The sequence below is a fragment of the Emys orbicularis genome, chromosome 2, assembly GCF_028017835.1.
Source record: "Emys orbicularis isolate rEmyOrb1 chromosome 2, rEmyOrb1.hap1, whole genome shotgun sequence".
Classification (NCBI taxonomy): Eukaryota; Metazoa; Chordata; order Testudines; family Emydidae; genus Emys; species Emys orbicularis.
In genome coordinates this window covers 242,425,929-242,445,192 of record NC_088684.1, presented here as the reverse complement: position 1 = coordinate 242,445,192, position 19,264 = coordinate 242,425,929, and the positions used below count along the sequence as shown (strand labels likewise).

The 19,264-nt window shown below is 41.5% G+C and overlaps 1 protein-coding gene across 1 annotated transcript in view; it reads left to right on the top strand.

Annotated features, from left to right (window-relative positions):
* Nucleotides 1-18,004, top strand: part of BZW2 (basic leucine zipper and W2 domains 2) — a 54,173-nt gene extending 36,169 nt beyond the window's left edge. The window contains exons 9-11 of the mRNA XM_065399169.1: nt 4,932-5,070; nt 12,040-12,162; nt 17,949-18,004. Of these exons, the coding sequence (XP_065255241.1) occupies nt 4,932-5,070; nt 12,040-12,162; nt 17,949-18,004 (318 nt within the window). The remainder of the gene's footprint in view (nt 1-4,931; nt 5,071-12,039; nt 12,163-17,948) is intronic.
* The last annotated feature ends 1,260 nt before the right edge of the window (nt 18,005-19,264 follow it).

Below are 19,264 nucleotides of genomic sequence, written 5' to 3'. Positions count from 1 at the left end.
CATCATGAATAAAGAGGGGCCATTCTTCAGTGGGTCTCTGTGCTGTATAAGTCCTTCAAGCCCTTACTGGGCAAATCCTTGCCTTGGCCCACTCCTGTACCATTATGGACTCATTATTACCTCCCTTCACCCCCACAGATTGGTTTTTGAGAACCTCAGGGTTAAGAAGACTGATTGCTCTTCCCACTGTAAATCCCTCCACTTTAAAGCTCTTCCTGAAGTATCCCTCGCTGACCCAGGCACTAGTTCACTGACTTTAAAAGCTGCAAAAAAACCACTATCAGGAATTCAACCTTGAACAAGGCTGCCTCTTGTCTACATCTGTGTATTTGACAGAAAACTTGCACCAAATTTTTAAGTTTTTGAAGTGGGATGGGATGACATGGATCCTCTATAGGGCACGTGTCCTGAGACCATTCTACTAAAAACCTCAGAACTAAGAATCTTCGACAAGGATCTGGATAACCATTCATACTACTGGCAAACTTAAGGCCTAATAGATGCAGCCAGCCTTCGGGGTGCCAGAGACCCCACGTATTGAAATATCTGGTCTTCTGGAATAAGTGATATCATTGACAGACCCTCCCTTCTCTGGAATTGCACAAAATCATTAAAACTTCTGTCATAGGCCCTAAACTTTCATGGTGCTACTGAGCTCTGAACTACCCTGAGAGCTATCATAAGGCCAGGTTCCAGAGTGCTACTGCCATCTGTTCTGCTTCCTTGTTGGCCTGTGCCAGGTCCCAAAATTTGTTCATCTGAAATTGAGGCAATGCATCAGCTATGCCATTATCAATCCCAGGCACATGTTTGGCAGAAAAACATATGTTAAGATTTAAACAATAAAATACAAATGCCCTTACCGGCCTCATAACCCTGGATGATCTAGAGGACTGGCAATTGATAATGTACCACTGCCAAGTTGTCACTCCAAAAATGTACTCTTTCTTTGGCAAACTCCATTCCCCAAATATTACTGCTACCAAAATGGGAAAGAATTCCAGGAATGTTATATCCTTTACTATACATTTTTGTATCCAATCTGAGGACAATTTCTGGGCATACCACTTGACATTGCAAAATACTCCAAAACCCATTCCTCCCAATGCTTTTCTTCAAAACCAAAACCAACCAACCAAAAAAACCAACCACTCTATTAAATTGATTCAGAAACTGTTTCCAAACCCCCCAAATCCTCCTTCATCTCTTTATTAACCTTTATAAAATGGCCAGACTTTGCTATTCCCACAGTGGCAGCTGACAGTCTGATGCAAATGCCTGCACAGAACCCATCACTCGGTATACAAAGTTAAGTTGCCCAATAGCAGATTGTAGCTTCCACAGCGTAATATTCTTTGCCAATCTACTTTTAACAATCTATCCCAGAAGTTCTCTGATTATCCTGTGGGAGTCTAGCTATACCAGCCCAGTGCTGTAGTCCTAAACTGCAGTATTTCCGAGTCCCTGCACTGCTTTCTAATCCTGCCCCCACACTGCAGGGGGTGGGACACGGTGTTGTGAATCTGGAATGCTGTTCCGGCCCACATATCTAATTCAGTCCTATTACAAATGGAATGTGCCAGGTAATTGATTCTTGTATGACTGAATTTATTAGGTAACTTGAAGTTACAAAACATGAAGCAAAATTTTCAAAAGCATGTAAATCCCATTTTCAGAATTCACTTATGAGCCTGAGTGATTGAAAGGCAATGGGATTTAGGCTCCTAATAAGTGACTTTTTTGAAGATGTGACTAGAGAGCCTAAGTAATTTAGATGTTTGAAAATTTCACTACAAACCTGTAACCTGTTGAATCTATTGACCCTATCAGTCATTGGGTAAAAGAGAAATGTGAATGGAGTGGATAGAACAGTGAAAGGATTGAGGTCTCCCTCTATAAACAGAGAATTTGGGCTATATTTTTAAAATAAACTCCTTAGTAGTTATGTAGCAGCAGGAGACCATTAATCTCTGGACAATATTGGAGTCCCATTGACATTACTGAATAGAGACATGTAGCGTGTATTGTTACGTCTCTCAACATCTGTTTCCAATTAAACAAGTGGTGGACAATTGAAGGGCCAAAGAGGGAAGGATCTCAATACCCCAAGCTTGCACCTCAGGGTTGGCACTGTTGTTACCAAAGTGATGATAACCACACGGTTGATAAATATTTGAGTATACTGAGGGAGAGTGACTATTTTACTTGCTAATATTAACTAAGTTCTAGCACTTTTTGTACTTGTAGTTGCTTGGTGGGAGAGGTTCTATCAACACTTAAATAAAAGTTGGAAACAAGAACCTTATAATACTGTACCTCAAATTACCAAGCTCGTATTACAGACTGTGAAGCTTGTGTCTCTGCCTAGGAGAATAGCTGATGAATCAATTTTCAAAAGAAACACTGAATACAGTAACTCCTCGCTTACCGTTGTAGTTATGTTCCTGAAAAATGCGAATTTAAGCGAAACGATGTTAAGTGAATCCGATTTCCCCATAAGAATTAATGTAAATGGGGGGGGGGTTAGGTTCCAGGGGAATTTTTTTCACCAGACCAAAAACTATATATTATATAGATATACGCACAGTATACGTTTTAAACAAACAACTTAATACTGTTCACAGCTATGATGATTGTGAAGCTTGGTTGAGGTGGTGAAGTTAGAGGGTGGAAGAGGGAGGGATATTTCCCAGGGAATGCCTTGCTGCTAAATGATGAACTAGCACTCGGCTGAGCCCTCAAGGGTTAACAGATTGTTGTTAATGTAGCCTCTCACACAAGGCAGCACGGACACGAGGGAGGGGAGACAGCATAGCAGACAGAGACAGACACACAACTTGCGTGTGGGGGAGAGAGAGAGAGATGCACACTGCCCCTTTAAGTACACTGACCCACTCTTAAGTGCATTGTCTTTTTAAGTGGATCAGGAAGTTGAGACAGCAACTGCTGCCGCAAGCTCTCTCTCTGTCTCTCTCCGTCTGTGTCCCCTCTCTGCTCTATATGGAGAAGGGGTAAGTGGGGTGCAGGAGCAGGGGGGAGGGGGATACCCTGACATTACCCCCCTTACCCCCCTGCACAGCAAGCAGGAGTCTCTGGGAGCAGCTCCAAGGCAGAGGGCAGGAGCAGCACATGGCAGTGGGGGGAGGGACAGCTGAATTGCCAATTGATAGCCTGCTGGGTGGCTGCTGCACAGGGAACTTAGGGGAGCGGGGAGCTGATAGGGGGGCTGCCGGTCCACCCTAGTTACAAGCCCCCACTAGCTAGCTGCAACAGGCTGCTCTTCCTGCAAGCTGTGGACAAAGCTGGCGGCTGCCAAACGACATTTGAAGGGAGCATTGCACAACTTAAACGAGCATGTTCCCTAATTGATCAGCAACGTAACAACGAAACAACGTTAACCGGAATGACTTTAAGTGAGGAGTTACTGTACTTGGCCCATGTCCTTATGCAGTTTTTACTCAGTCCTATTCCCGTTGACCTTATTAAGTAAGAACTTCAGGATCTGACCCACTGTGAAGCTATTTAATTCAGTATATGAACACATTTATATTGAAGGTGACCCCTTCGGTGTGAAAAGGACATGTTGAGGAATGAAATGTGCACCAATTTAGGCAATAATGTAGGCAATAGCTTTGAAAATGTACATTTGGGCAGCGGGGAAGACCAGAGGAAGTTTGTCTCCCCTCGGACTCAAAACTGTAAGGTGCCGAGTACCCTGGCCCCAGTACTGAAGAAAAACCACTTAAGCATGTGCTTAAGTTTAAGTTTGCAAGTAGTCCCACTGATTTCAATACAATACAACCCCCTAATGAGAGGGAAAGAAATGAGAAAGCAAGAAGGGTAAATTATGACTACTTAGAAGGAAAGATCAGATGAAAATAAGGCCATAACTGGCATAACTTCCTTCTTCAAAGGGAAGAGAAGTATTTCCATAACAAAATGGAGTTCTGACCTTTTATGAGAAGCTACCTTTTTTCTTTGGATCTTTAATTGTTATGTTAAAGGTCATAAAAAGGACCATTACTACCTTGTCAGTGTACTATATTAAATAGTTAAATTTTGTGTACTGGAAAAGCTATTGTGTTCTTTGCATAAGGAAAGGTCACTTCTAATTCATGCCCCAGCATGGTGAGTCACATGCTGCTAGTTTGTTCAAGTTAATGGTTTTCATATACTGGATTTTATTATGATCTCTGAAGCCACCGTGAAAATGGGGATTTCAGATTATCAGGAGCATCAGGTCTCGGTGTGTGAAATTGTTGGTGCTCTCTTTGCAACATGTAGCATCCAGAATATTGTTGAAACATCATACATCATAGTTGCTTATCTTTGGCTGTACCAAACAGCGTACAAATGACAATACTCTGACATAATGGGTCTTATAACTTCATTTTACACAATTCAATAGCAAAGTGAAAAATTAAAATAATCCATAGCAAGTGCGCCAACACTGCTTTACAAAAGCTTTTGTATATTTGTGTTAATGGCACTAATGGAAGTGAATATTATTGGCAATAAAATCTGTGTAAATGTAGCAACCAGGGCCCACGAGAGGGAGGGGGGAAGCTGGTACAAATTACCGGGGCCCAGCGGTCCGGAAGGGGGCCCAGGGCCCAGCTTCCCCTCCCCTCCCCTCGTCGGCCCTGTTTAGCTGGTCCGCCCTTGCTGGGGGGCCCGAAAAAATTCCGGAAGGGGGCCCGGATCCCCCCTGCCCTGTTTAGCCGGTCTGCCCTTGCTGGGAGGCCTGAAAAAAAAAATTTCACCAGGGCCCAAACCCGCTCTCGGTGGCCCTGGTAGCAACCACGTCTTTCTCTAGGTGATTGTTTTTCAAAGATGAAATTTACAAGGAGTTAAATTGTAGTAATGGTGTCTGATTTTTCACTTTCAGTACTTCTATATAAAATAATTTGCCTTTTCCCCCACTCTTTCAGCAATATGCACCCCTGCTGGCTGTGTTCAGCACCCAAGGCCAGTCAGAGCTAATTCTTCTCCAGAAGGTTCAGGAATACTGTTACGACAACATCCACTTTATGAAAGCCTTTCAGAAGATAGTGGTACTCTTTTACAAAGGTATATGTCCATATCCACCGTAGTATGGTGTACAGTGAACATTGTGTCCTGTGCCTACTGGAACATACTGTACTAAGATATTGAGTAAGTTTGGCATGTACACCTCTACCTCGATACAACGCTGTTCTCAGGATCCAAAAAATCTTACCGCGTTATAGGTGAAACTGCGTTATATTGAACTTGCTTTGATCCACCGGAGTGCGCAGCCCCGCCCCCCTGGAGCACTGCTTTACTGCGTTATATCCGAATTCGTGTTATATCGGGTCACGTTATATCGAGGTAGAGGTGTATTTAGATTCTGACGCTGTTCTCTCAGGTCTGTGCAGAAACCACTTAAACCAGCCAGAGATAGAATTGCCCCTGATAAGGAGATTCTCCACTGCCGTAGAGATGGAGGAGGTGGCATAGTTACTTCTTACACCAGCCCACCCCTTCACCGATGATGTAAGTGTGTGGGGACGGGGAGGGGGAAGTTACAGGCATTTAGCGTGTTGGAGTGGATATGGTAGACCTGAGTTCTGCTAGACCTGCTGGCGTCAAGGACCTTATACCAGCAGTAAGCTAAAGCAGATTCCTCCTGCTCTAACGTATGCTGGTGCTGGGTGGCCCTAAATCATGGAGTCATGAAATCATGGGGGAGGGGAGGGGTAATCAATGTCATCTTGAAAAGAACAGTATCAAGGTTTGTTTTTTGGCTTCTAAATGGGCATTATTCTGTTCCCATTGATGTCCCTGGAAAATCTTGCCTTGACTTTAATGGAAGCAGGATCAGGCCATAGCTAGGCACTGTCAGATCCTTGGAGAAGCCATTATTTCCAGGATATTTTTTTTTATAGTATAGATGGTTTCTTACTAGGTTTATTCAGTTCAGGTTGTCATAGAGACTAATAGTCTTGCACTGCATGTGAGAGGTGGGTGATAAGCAGGTTGTTCTGACATTCTTGCTATAAATAGTTGAAGGGGAAAATCAGTGTGACTAGAAATGCTCAGTATAGATTTTTTCTGTTCATATTGTGTGTTCACGTATACTTTCAAAAACACACACAACTGATGACTAAAGTATTCATATAGGTTTTCAGAAAGCAGAAATAAAGTGAGTCAACAATATTTATTCCCATCCTTATTATGTCTACATAAACTGACGCCAGTAGTTTTAAAAAATAGAAAATGTGACCATTTGAGAAAAATTAAGACTTAACAAGATACAAACATTCTAATTTGATTTTCTTTCATGCATCCTCAGTAGATGGTGTTCTATCCTTAGTTCACTCTGTATATGCTGGATGAGCATTGTAGCTTTTCTGCATGTTATTTAAGTTAAGTGCCACAAATGATAACATAAATAGTTTAAGGTGTAAGGGACCTAAAATGAATTTAAATAAGTAACAATGTAAATGTGAGAGGAACAAAGCTATTGAGAATTATTTGTACAGTTGTTATGGATAATATCTTTAATATACATTTCCTCATAAAAGCAACATAAACATATCTGGTGAAAAATTATAACAAGTAATAAGTTTGATCCCAATTCAGAATATAGCAGTGATTACAGTCAGGACTGGGACAGCCAGGCTGTCCCCATCTTCTGATGCCCCCAAAACTGCTCAGACTTGATTTTTTCTTGTGTGCGAGCTGTATTTTATTCTAAGCCTGTCCACCAACCCCAGTACAGTGCAACATCACAGTTTTAACTTTACTTCTTTCAGCCTTTCTTTGCCAGGGTCCTAGGAGGAAAGGAGGTCTCCCTCTCTCTAGGGAGCTCCTTCATTCCAGGCTCAGCCAGCCCTGTCTTCCTCTCTCTTGTAACCCTTCCTTCCTGGGTTTTTATCAGGTTGGTCAGCTGAGGGCTAATTAGTCCCTTACCTCCCCAGCTTCTCCTTCTGATTAGCTAATTATTTAATCAGACACTTATTACGGGGGGGGGGGGGGGCGCGGGAAGACACTAATTGAGGCTACAGTGATCAGAGTGCTGTCCTGCCTGTCAGATCTCAGCACTCTGTCGCAAGGTCCACCAATAATGATGATAAAAAAGGGTTTTTATATCCACACTTGCTTGGAAATAGACTCCAGGCTGAATTTAACAGACTGTACGGTGTTGACGGCCTCATGGATTATCATCTATGTTCTTACTCTAAAATCTGTCCCTTTTGTAATGTACAGATATAGGGCCAGATTTCTTCATGCAGTGTGGCAGCTTTGTGCTACATTGCTTGGCATAATCTGACCTTTAAAGCCAATTTAACAAGCCCAGAGAGGATCATCCTAGTGTAAAGGCGATCCTCTAGTGATTTAGAGATGATCTAGGGGCCCCTGCATTATTATGTCTCCCTGCTGCTGGCATAGAATGGAAAAGGGATGTGACCAGGATATCCCTGAGCTATGCCAATTCTAGACTGTAGATTGCCCCTGCTCCCACTGCACCCCAGTGTAAGTTAGATCAACACAGTCCAGACAGATGAACAGAGCAGGATCAGAGGAGTCTGAAGGTGAGCCTTAAGCAAGTTTTGAACAACCCCCCAGATCCATACGGTGTTCATTTCAGCCTCAGCTGGAGGGTCTGGGTGCTAATCTTTCATTACTGTTCAAGAGAGTTTGCATATATAATCTCTTTTAGTTGATATAATTGTAAACTCATATTCAAATGTGGTAATTATTTATAAGGACCTCCACATTGCTGATCCACTGTCAGTTTAGCAGTAAAAACATCAACCACGTTCTTCCAACTTTTGAAAGTCTTAAATCCAGGAATGAATAATAAAACTTGACCTTTAAGAAGTTATGTATTGGAGCTCTAATTATAAGAAATTCTAGGCCACGTAGGGCCTTTGAGACCTGATTCAAATCCCATTGAATATGTTGGGAGTTTGCTATTGATTTCAACATGAGAAGGATCAAGTCCCTTATCAGTGCAAAAGACCAAAAATGTTCTGTGTATATAGTTATAAGAAATATGTAAAAGAGAACCCTTTACACTCTTAAAGGTACAATTAATGATAAACAGAGGCTGGCAATTGCTCACTGATAATACAACCCCAACAGCAACACAGATCTAAGAAAAAATTAATAAGCCTCACTCTTCCCCCAGATCTCTACTGGCCAGCCATCATACATAGGATGACATAAGCTTTCAGTCAATTCTAAATCGCCTAGAACATCTTCATTTCTGGCTGAATTATAGTAGGAAAATACTGAACATAATTAACATTGGATTGTGTATTACACTACGTTCATTAACCACAGAATCCCCTGTAGCTCTACTAAATTTATCTCTAACTTAGAGATCCGGGATGAAATCTTGGCCACGCTGTAGTCTATGTCCAAACTTCTGTTGACTTGAGTGGGATCAGGATTTCATCCTTGAAGAACAAATGTTCCTAACATGGAATAAAACCTTTTTTCTGTTTTTTAAAGGCCACTAAAGCTACATTTTATTAAGTTTCTGGCTGCAGAACCTCCTGAAGAGATGGAAAGAATTGGGAGTTCCCATGGGAGAATACGCCCACTTGCTGCACCTGACTGATGCCTTAAAGATGCTAATGATTTTATTTTGCTCTTGTCTCCATTTTGGAGTCTTTATAACAAACAAACATTCAAACCACCTCTCTGAACATACAATCTATTAATCCTCCACTTAAGGAGATCTTCAAGCTATAATTTACACACAATAATTTTCCATGGGGTAAATTTCATTATCTCTACTCAATTATTCCAATTACCTTCCCTAGGAAGTGGAACATGGCTTATGAACCTTTCACAGCAGAAAATACACACGAAAGAAATGCAAGCATTTTGCCACAATTAAACTGTGGGTAACATTACTTGAATAATAATAATGATAATCAAAAAGCACCATCTAAGGTTCTGTCTTTGCTGCAGTTAACTCAAGTTAACTCCTTTCAAGTTAGGCTGCCTCGAGTGAGAGCAGCCACACTGTGAAACACATGAACTACAGTGCGATTGTGTTAGCAGCTGACAAGTTGTGCTAAGTGAACCTGTAGTCTGTACCATTTTATGGGCCCCTTAACTTGAGTTAAAAGCACCACCACACTCAAGTTAAGGGTTTTTGTGTATGGACAGGACTTGAGCTAGGGGCAATACTTAAGTTATAGTTCAAGTTAACTCTGCAGTGAAGACATCCTTATGAAGTGCTTTGGGACCTCTCCCTTTCATAATTGATTTAACCTGGGGCTCTGGTGGTGGGTGGTTGGAGTAGTAGTTAGCTGCACTGGCAGGGAAACCAGCTCTGGATCTCCAGGGGGGCTGACATCACCCGGGGCAGTGGATGTAACAACACAGAACTGTGCCAACAACAAAATGCAGCTGAAACTATTGCAGCATGTAAAAAGTAATTGTCATAATCTTTAATCAGAAATAACTAAAATAATCACCCCCAGTATTCCCATTGCTTCAGAGCAACCTAGGGCTATCATTAACTACACCCTGCCCTGGCTGATTGCTTAATTGAGCATCTCTGCACTGACAGGAGAATATTATCCCTTACAAACACTGGAGGCATGAATGAATTACCAATGATGTTTCTGAGAAACGAAAGGAAAGACATGATTGTCATTTCTGTAACTGAAGGTATTTTTATTCCTTCTCTGGGTGCATTTTCTGTCAGTGCAAGAACATTCACTTCATTTTAGTACCAGAGAATCATATGCAGGCAAATCTCTTCCCCATCACCTGGGGGCCATTCTCCTCTTTCAGGCAGGTAATGAGACTTTGTTGTCCTGGATTTAGGCCTATCTAATTTTAGTAATGCTTGACCACTAGAATGGGCTCTACTATTGTTGCAAATCCACCATCCTCAGAGCCCCAGTTCAGGAAAGCACTTAAACATGTGCATAACTGTAGGCACTTACATGGTGTACTGAATAAGGGCCAACAATTCCATTTGCAACATTTTCCATACCTATGACCCCATGTTATAAAAGATTCAATCCCTTCCCCACCCCTACTTAGCCAGAAAGAAATGGAGGCTAGTCACAACATCCTTCTCTCCCAGGGGTTATGATGCACAGGTTGAGAATCTATATCATAGGTTGCTGTATTTCTTAGAATTTCATGCATGCGCTATACAGTATATTGGAGTACAGTGTTTTTTCATGAAGAAATTATATTTGTAATCTCTATTAAAAGTTCCATGTAAATACTTTGAAGCTTGTAGCTTGTACGCTCTAAATCAAAGTCCAAATGTGTGTTATAGACATAATGCCAGCAAAATGCTGGAGCCATAGTAAAGAATATTAGGTTGACAATTGTTTCATGCCAAATGTCACATTTTCCCTATAAATTTTATTTAGTTCCTGTATCTATTTATTTCTCATGACTCTACCATTTTTATTACTTGTGAGTACATGTTCCAAGTGCAAAATAGTGGATTTTTTTGTTATTCAGCTACATTTCTAGCTAAATATTGGAACCGAATTTTTACAAGGGGAGAGAATGATAGTTGTAGGTACAAGTAGTCATAGTCTTAAACAGGAATTTTGTAGTCTTGCGCGCACGCACACACACACACACACACAACTGTGCCACCACACTGTTTTCAAAAGGTGCGACACTCCTGCTCTTCATCTACCTTCAGCTTGTTTGTTTGCTGATAATGCCAAATTGGATGATGGCTTTTGATAGTAAAAGATATTTGTGAGACAAGAGAGAGACTTCTAAACACATTTCACTTGTTTTCACCAGATTTGAAATCTCCAGGAAGACCAAAGTGTATTTAGCTTCCACCTATGAGTGACTGGTTGGCTTAGAGCATTTGTAATTAGTCCTACATTATCAGCTCAAATAGTTCCAGGTCACTACTGTCTATTTGCTGTTCCATAGCTTATGTGAAGTGAGTCTGTGGTCTCAGTCCTGTTTCCATTTGCACAGATGTTTTAAAGATGTTTGTTCATTTATTTCATTATAATTGATCCAGTTAATTTTCTTCTGTCCTTCACTGCTGGCATCTGCCTATAGTCTTTGTGCTACAGTAGAATATGGCTGCGTCCTGGTCTTCAGCAGGGTAGCAAGGGCTATCCCATATTCCTGGTATACTAGGCAACACTGAAGAACCTGATGTAAATCACTTCCAAAAATGTGCAGATTATGAGGGGCAGGGGAGGAGTATGTTAGTTTGACCAGTACATGAAAATGAAAATGGTGGCGACAACCAAAGGTGCTGTTTTTATTCTGGCCTCCATGTCATCTAATGGCCCTGAAGGCTAAAGTTCATCACAGATATTGGCTTCATGACAGTCACTTATTCAGCTGCAAGACTTCATTGGATGGCAGAAGCTCTGTCACTTGGGCTAGAGGCTTATTGTTTCACATCAGCTAGGATCAGTGGGCATCCTGGAACGGTTTATTCAGCCTGATGTTCCTCGTGTCCTCAATTATTTTGTTCTTGACACTTAGAAGAAGAGTTTTGGGAGCATGGTCCTTTTAAATGATTCCCCTGATGACTGCTGTTTAATCAGCTGGGAAAGATAAGACACTTCACATTAGGATGGGATTTTTGTTAAATTTTTTTCTTTCACAATTCTAGCAGTTTTACTCTTGCATAGCTCTATGAGTCAGCAGCAAAAGAAACTACAGTATTTCTTACTGAGGTGAGTCCTAAGATATACAGGTAGATTTTATTGACTTCCTTTGCAATTGGTGTGTCTTATATCTCTTATTTAAAGCCAATTGAATAGAGGAGTAATTACTATTTACAGAAGCATGACACTGAATGGTTTATTTTAACACTGGCCTATTTAGTTAATGACTGACTTTACAGTATGTGACACAGCTGGGATTCCTCTAATGTGACATTCTGCAGTTATAGCCTAGTGTCAGGTACAATGCTGATTGAAAGCTCACCTCACTCTGATCAAAGTGATTCACTTATTACTGCCTCAAAACCTAGAAGTTTTTCAATTGTCTTCTGTCTTATAAAAATATACTGATCTTTGCAACAACTGCTCTGAATTGCAGCTGATGTCCTGAGTGAAGAAGCCATCCTGAAGTGGTACAAAGAAGCACATCTTGCTAAAGGCAAAAGTGTATTTCTTGACCAGATGAAGAAATTTGTTGAGTGGCTGCAAAATGCTGAAGAAGGTACAATTCCATTTAAGTTAACAGTATTTAGTAGCCTCTTGGCAATTCCATTTTGAAGATGTTAGTTGTATTATAGTAGTGCCTACAGGTTCCAGTCATGAACATGACCCCACTGTGCTAGGTACTGTACAGATGTATGGTAAAAGACCGTACCTGCTCTAAATTGTTTATGATCTTAGTCTTTAGAAGGCAGGCACCACTGACTATTTTTCAGGTCATTAATGGAGTCCATATGAAGTCTGGAGTTCTTAAAATTCCATGTGTCCTGCAGTGTGAATTTCACTGAACTCCTGAATGAGAAGAGCAATCATAAAGGCACAAGGACTGTAGTTACTGTTAAAAAGGAATAATAGGAAGGGAAATAAATGGGTGTTTGGGCCCACATTTCCTTATTTCTGGTGCCCTACAATGGTAAACACTTTCCTTCTGGTATAAGAACAGGTGAACTGTCCCTTTAAAGCAGGGATTGGCAACCTCTGGCACGCGGCTCGCCAGGATAAGCCCTCTGGCGGGCCAGGGCCGGTTTGTTTACCTGCCCGTCCGCAGGTTTGGCCGATCGCGGCTACCACTGGCAGCGGTTCGCCGCTCCAGGCCAATGGGGGCGGCGAGAAGCAGCGGCCAGCACATCTCTCGGCCCGCGCTACTTCCCGCAGCTCCCAATGGCGAACCACGGCCAGTAGGAGCTGCAATCGGCCGAACCTGCGGATGCGGCAGGTAAATAAACCGGCCCGGCCCGCCAGGAGGCTTACCCTGGCGGGCCGCGGGCCAAAGGTTGCCGATCCCTGCTTTAAGACTGCCCCATGTTAGTTATGTTGAGTGGCAGGTATATATTTATCACTCTTCACTTGCCCCCTCTCTTCTGCTCAGTTCAAACTGATAATTTGACACACTGTTTCCTTCAATTTCTTGGGGCTGCTGATTATCTGTGGTTGCTAAACACAGTAGTATCAGGTTATCAAACGTTATTATTAATCAGAATTTTATGGAGGGATTATGAACAGCAATTCCACTATATAGATGTCAGCATAACTGAAAGATTGTCCTTTTAACACACACCTTGGTATATTAAACTTTGACCAATTAAAATGTTTGCATTTCAGGCAGGAGTCTTACACTGTCTTTATTCTCCTCCGCTACTCCTTTACTTGAGTGCAGGGGCATGCGCAAGGGTGGGCAAGCAGGGGCTCAGTCCCCCCCCGCCCCCCCAGTCAGTGGGGGGCACAGAAGTCCTCTGGGGCTAGGGCAGGGAGAGCGAACTGCTCTGTCCCCAGGGCTAGGGAGGAAGGGCGAGCCAGCTCCACTGGCGCCGGGGCCGCTGGGGGAAGGGGGAGAACTAGCTCAACTTGCTGTAGCTGGGAGAGCCAGCTCCTCGGCCCCAAGCAGGGGCAGGAAATGACAGCTCCTCAGCACGGGGGCCATAGGGGGAGGGAGGGAGGGAGAGGCAGCTCCACCTGCACCAGGGCTGCGGTGGGCTCCTCCCACCCACTACTGTAATAGATTCCTAACCTCTGGCTGAGTTACTGAGGTCCTCAAATCGTGATTTAAAGCTTTCAAGTTACAGAATCCACCATTTACACTAGTTTAAACCTGGAAGTGACCCAAACCCCCTGTTGCAGAGGAAGGCAAAAACCCTCCAGGGTCTCTGCCAATCTGACCCACAGGAAAATTTCTTCCCAACCCCAAATATGGTGATCAGTTAGACCCAGAGCATCATACCATCCCCTCCATAAATATATCAAGCTCAGTCTTGAAGCCAGTTAGGTTTTTTGCCCACACTGCTCCCCTTGGAAGGCTATTCCAGAACTTCACTCCTCTGCTGGTTAGAAAGTTTTGTCTAATTTCACTGCTCTACAGCCAAAATGCTTCTGAAATAAATGTAGTCAAACTTTACTAATTCTGGGTCACTGAGAACGAAAATGATGCTTAAAATTGTTGATTGGCTCTAGTTTTCAAGATATGCTATTGGGTCAGTATATACGACCCTTGACTTGGGAATGGCGGAGGATAAGTGAGTTATAAAGGGAAGGGATCTCAATTTAAACCAGAAATGACTAAAATACATCTTTGACTGGATCTATGAATAAATCTATGACTGGGTTTGGACAGTACTTGCTTTTTAGGCAAAACAATGAATGATGCAATCTGAAGCTGGTATTGCGTCATACATGATATGAATTGCATCATGTTATTCCTAGAAGTCATGGATGATGCAATCATAACGAAGCTTACATCACTCTGCTGAACAAATTGCCCTGTATCAGCACTAGAAATCATACAGTGTCATGCTCTCTTATTTGTCAGTGTTTGATTTTGCAAAGGGACACATTTCTGTTTAGCCAAAGTGAGCAGAGATGCCTCGTACTTGTGTGAAGTGACTTTTGCATCACAAAAGCGCAGTATAACCACTATGGTTAAGAAAGCCTATCCCCTTTATTTTGGCTGCAAAATTGGAGATCAGGACAAGAGGTGGGCCCCACACATATGCTGCAACACTTGTGCAACAAATCTTCGCCAGTGGTTGATCAGGAAAAGGAAATCTATGCCTTTTGCAGTGCCAATGATTTGGAGAGAGCCAACAGATCATACCAGCAATTGTTACTTCTGCATGGTGCCTCCAGTTGGGAAAGGTGTGTCAAAGAAGAAAAAGTGGACTGTGCATTATCCAAACATTCCATCAGCTATACGCCAGTACCCCACGGAGAAGGACTGCCGGTTCCTGATGCACCAGAATCATTCTCACTTGAGTCAGACGAGGAAGAGGATGAAACTTCTGGTCCTGAACCATCAATGTCACAGGACCCACATTTTCTCCCATCCTCCTCCTCTGAACCACACCTCATAACACAAGGTGAACTGAATGACCTTGTCAGGGATTTGGAACTACCCAAGAGTAAGGCAGAGCTGTTGGGCTCCAGACTACAGCAGTGGAATCTCCTGGCAGGTGATGTTAGGGTTTCCATGTTCCGTGACCGTCAAAAGGATCTTGTCCCATTCTTCTTCATGGAAGGTGATCTTGTAGCCTGCAACAACATCGATGGTGTGATGGCAGCCCTCAACATCATTCACGATCCAGATGAGTGGAGACTGTTCATTGATTCATCGAAGACGAGTCTTAAAGCTGTTTTACTGCATAATGGCAATGTTTTGCCATCAATTCCAGTTGGTCATGCAGTCCATATGAAGGAAACCTATGACAACATGAAACAACTTTTGAGGTGCATAAAATATGACCAACATCAGTGGCAGCTTTGTGGCGATTTGAAGGTTGTTGCTCTCTTGCTTGGTTTGCAGACTGGATACACAAAGTACTGCTGTTTTCTCTGCGAATGGGATAGTCGTGCAAGAGATTCCCACTACATCAAGAAAGATTGGCCACTCCGACAGTCATTGGAGCCTGGGAGGAAAAGTGTTCAGCATCCACCACTTGTTGAATCAAGGAAGATTTTGTTACCACACTTACACATCAAGCTGGGTCTGATGAAGAACTTTGTCAAGGCCATTGACAAAACACAAGCAGCTTTCAAGTACCTCCGTGGAAAATTTCCAAGGTCAAGTGAAGCTAAGATAAAGGAAGGTGTCTTTGTTGGTCCTCAGATTCGTGAACTTCTTCGAGATGATGCATTTGACCATGCACTGCGTGGCAAGGAAAAGACGTCATGGAAAGCCTTCCAGTTAGTGGCAATAAATTTTCTCGGAAACAACAAGGCAGACAACTACAGGTTGTTGGTGGAAAACCTCCTCAAGGCATACAAAAGCCTTGGTTGCAACATGTCACTAAAGATACATTTTTTGCACTCTCATCTAGATTTTTTTCCACAGAACTGCGGAGCAGTGAGCGACGAGCACGGCGAGCGATTTCACCAGGACATTGCAACAATGGAGAAACGCTATGAGGGCAAATGGAGCCCATCAATGATTGCAGACTATTGCTGGACAGTGACAAGAGATGCTCCATTTAATGAATACAAGAGACAAGCCAAGAAGCGCCGAGTAGACACTGAATAGGACTAAACTATGTACATAATAGTTTTTTGCCTTTTGTTTCATAATAAATTTTATTTATATAACCCTTTTGCTGATTTTTAAAGTGTTACATAAACAGGACAGGTGAAATATTATCATGTAAAGCAACCATAAACACATGAAAAGACCTAGGTTTACAATTTATGATTAAAACTCTACTATCTACACAATATACATAGACATAAAATGTAAAAACTTAAATATCTTAGAAACAGTAGCCAATCAGTTGTTTTAATTATCATATTTGAATTCAGCACATCGAAATACATAATAAATAGCACATTTTATCTCTGAAGCAGACGACTTCTCAAAAATTGTAGACCAGTGTTTCAAGCCTAAACTTGTGGATGGCCTGTTTATACCCATTTGTTCTTGAGTCCACATTGGTGCTTAACTTAAATAACTGCTCTCCCTGCCTGGTATATATCCCTCTGGTGTATTTATAGAGAGCAATCACATCTCCCCTCAGCCTTCTTTTGGTTAGGCTAAACAAACCAAGCTCTTTGAATCTCCTCTCATAAGGTAGGTTTTCCATTCCTCGCATCATCCTAGTAGCCCTTCTCTGCACCTGTTCTAGTTTGAATTCATCTTAAACATAAGAGACCAGAATTGCACACACTACTGCAGATGAGGTCTCACCAGTGCCTTGTACAATGGGACTAACACTTCCCTGTCTCTATTGGAAATACCTCGCCTGATGCATCCTAATACTGCATTAGCCTTTTTCACAGCCGCATCACAGCGGTGGCTCATAGTCATCCTGTGATCAACCAATACACCCAGGTCTTTCTCCTCCTCTCACTTCCAACGGATACATCCCCAGCTTATAGCGAAAATTCTTGTTGTTAGTTCCTAAATGCGTAACTTTACACTTTGCACTATTAAATTTGGCCTGAGAAGTTTGGTTTGAAATTGAATTGCATTTGCAACATACTTTCCTCAGAGGTGAACAATAAGTCAGAGATTCAGCATAATGTAAACTTTTTCACTTGATTTTAGTTGGCAGTTTGGGGATGTGTGGTGTTTTATTTAGATTTTGGATAGCAAATATATGACATGCGTCTCAGTCTAATTGTACTGCCACCTACAGTTTTGTGAACAGATTGTATCATAATACATAGTCTTCAGAAACTGATTTATCTGATAGAGCACATCAACTGCAGTACGTAACTTGTATTCTGGACAGCAGCAATCCCACCTGGACATATAGATTAGAGTTATAGATGGATAATTATTGTTTTTTATTAAATTTAACCAGTGTATACTTGATCTCAGTTTATTTTGTGGGAAAGTTAGGTCTAGATTATCCATAGTGAACCAATTCTGTTCTAAATCTAGACCTGTACAACTGAGAGTAGAATTAGGCGTTCTGTCTGCAGTATTCAGAGTGGTAGCCGTGTTACTCTGTATCAGCAAAAACAAAGAGGAGTCCTTGTGGCACCTTAGAGACTAACAAATTTATTTGGGCATAAGCTTGGGTTTTAGCCAACAAAAGCTTATGCCCAAATACATTTGTTAGTCTCTAAGGTGCCACAAGAACTCCTCTTTGTTTTTGTCTGCAGTATGTTTCTTGCTGTGCTGCTTTCAATGATCTGACTGCCCTCCCTAGGAAATGTGATATATGAGGCTAATTTTTATTCAAATCTTTTACTGTTGCTATTTACAGAAATAATGATATAACTGTCACTGTAAATCCAGTTCAAAAAGAGCAGAAAAGTTTTACCTTTTTTTTTTCTTTTTCTTTTTTTCTTTTTACCTCATAGAATCAGAATCTGAAGGCGAGGAGAATGAAGATGGTTCAACAAAGCACAATCTCTAGGCTACTGCCAAATGCTCTTTGGGAATGCCGTATTGTTCAAGCAAAACAGGTTTTACTTCAGTGTCCTACAAAAAACTCAAGGCTAGGCTTTCCTTTTGTTTAGAAGAATAAAGTTCTTTAATGAAGCCCTGAGGCATTAGATGCTCTCCTTGGGACTCTGCCTAAGTTAGTGTACAGTGAGTCAGAGTTAAAGACATTCAGCAAGGAGCCATATAGGAAAAGTGAAATGAAATACTTATGGACTCCTTTTTATCAGCAGTCTTTTTAGGTACTGTGATATGTGAACACTCCTATGTCTGTTTATAGAATTGGTTGATCTGTATTTGTAGCTTAATATTAGCTTGTGTATGTGACTTGACACCACTTTTTTTTGAATAAATGACTTTTTGTATCTTAGTTCATTTGTTCTCAGTGCATTTGTTTCATAGACTTATTGTCTGCCACTAAACACATTAAGATTTATCTTTCCTTAGGTGAAAACTGAGTAACAGGCTATTCTGAGACTTCCTCTACTCATTTTTTTTTGTATTTTTAAAGTTCACTATTCACAAAGCCACAGTTAGTTAAGGATAGGCAGCAAGCCCATTTTCCCCCTCAATTTTGGCTGATCCAGTGTGGTTCTGGTCAGACTATCCTGATACCTGGACAAATCTTGGTATTCTCAATCTGCTAATAACACAAAGAAAATGCAAAACTGCAAGCTGTGTTGATCTGGACCTTTACATGTACAATATTTGCACATGCAACAAATCAATATTGTGGGCTCAATCTAATGGCATGCAATAATTGGTAATCACCAGATTTTCATGAACAAAATAATTATACATATAAATCTGGTGGTTGCCAATTTAAATATATAACTGAAATTTTGCACATGCAAATTTGAGGTTTCCTATACAACTATGTAGGTTAATGTCCCCCACCCACTAGTCACTTGTGCAAAGAAACGTCCCTATTCACCCCATGAAACCAGCATTCTTTAACTATTCCATTGGCCTAGATTTTCATTGTTCACTATTCCAATACCTCCACAATAACTGTAATACAGAGAGGCCCCTTCTTGATAGCTTGTATGCAAATAACTTTTAAAATGTATGTTATATACTTAAATCTCTTAATTGATCTGAAGTCTTTGCTATGGTAATAGACATATGAAGACTAAAACAATGGTGTAGTGAAAAGCTTCTGCAAGTGTGCACTTCACAATTTTCAAATATATAAACTTCCATTTGTTATTTTAATATAAAGGGGTTAAGTCCA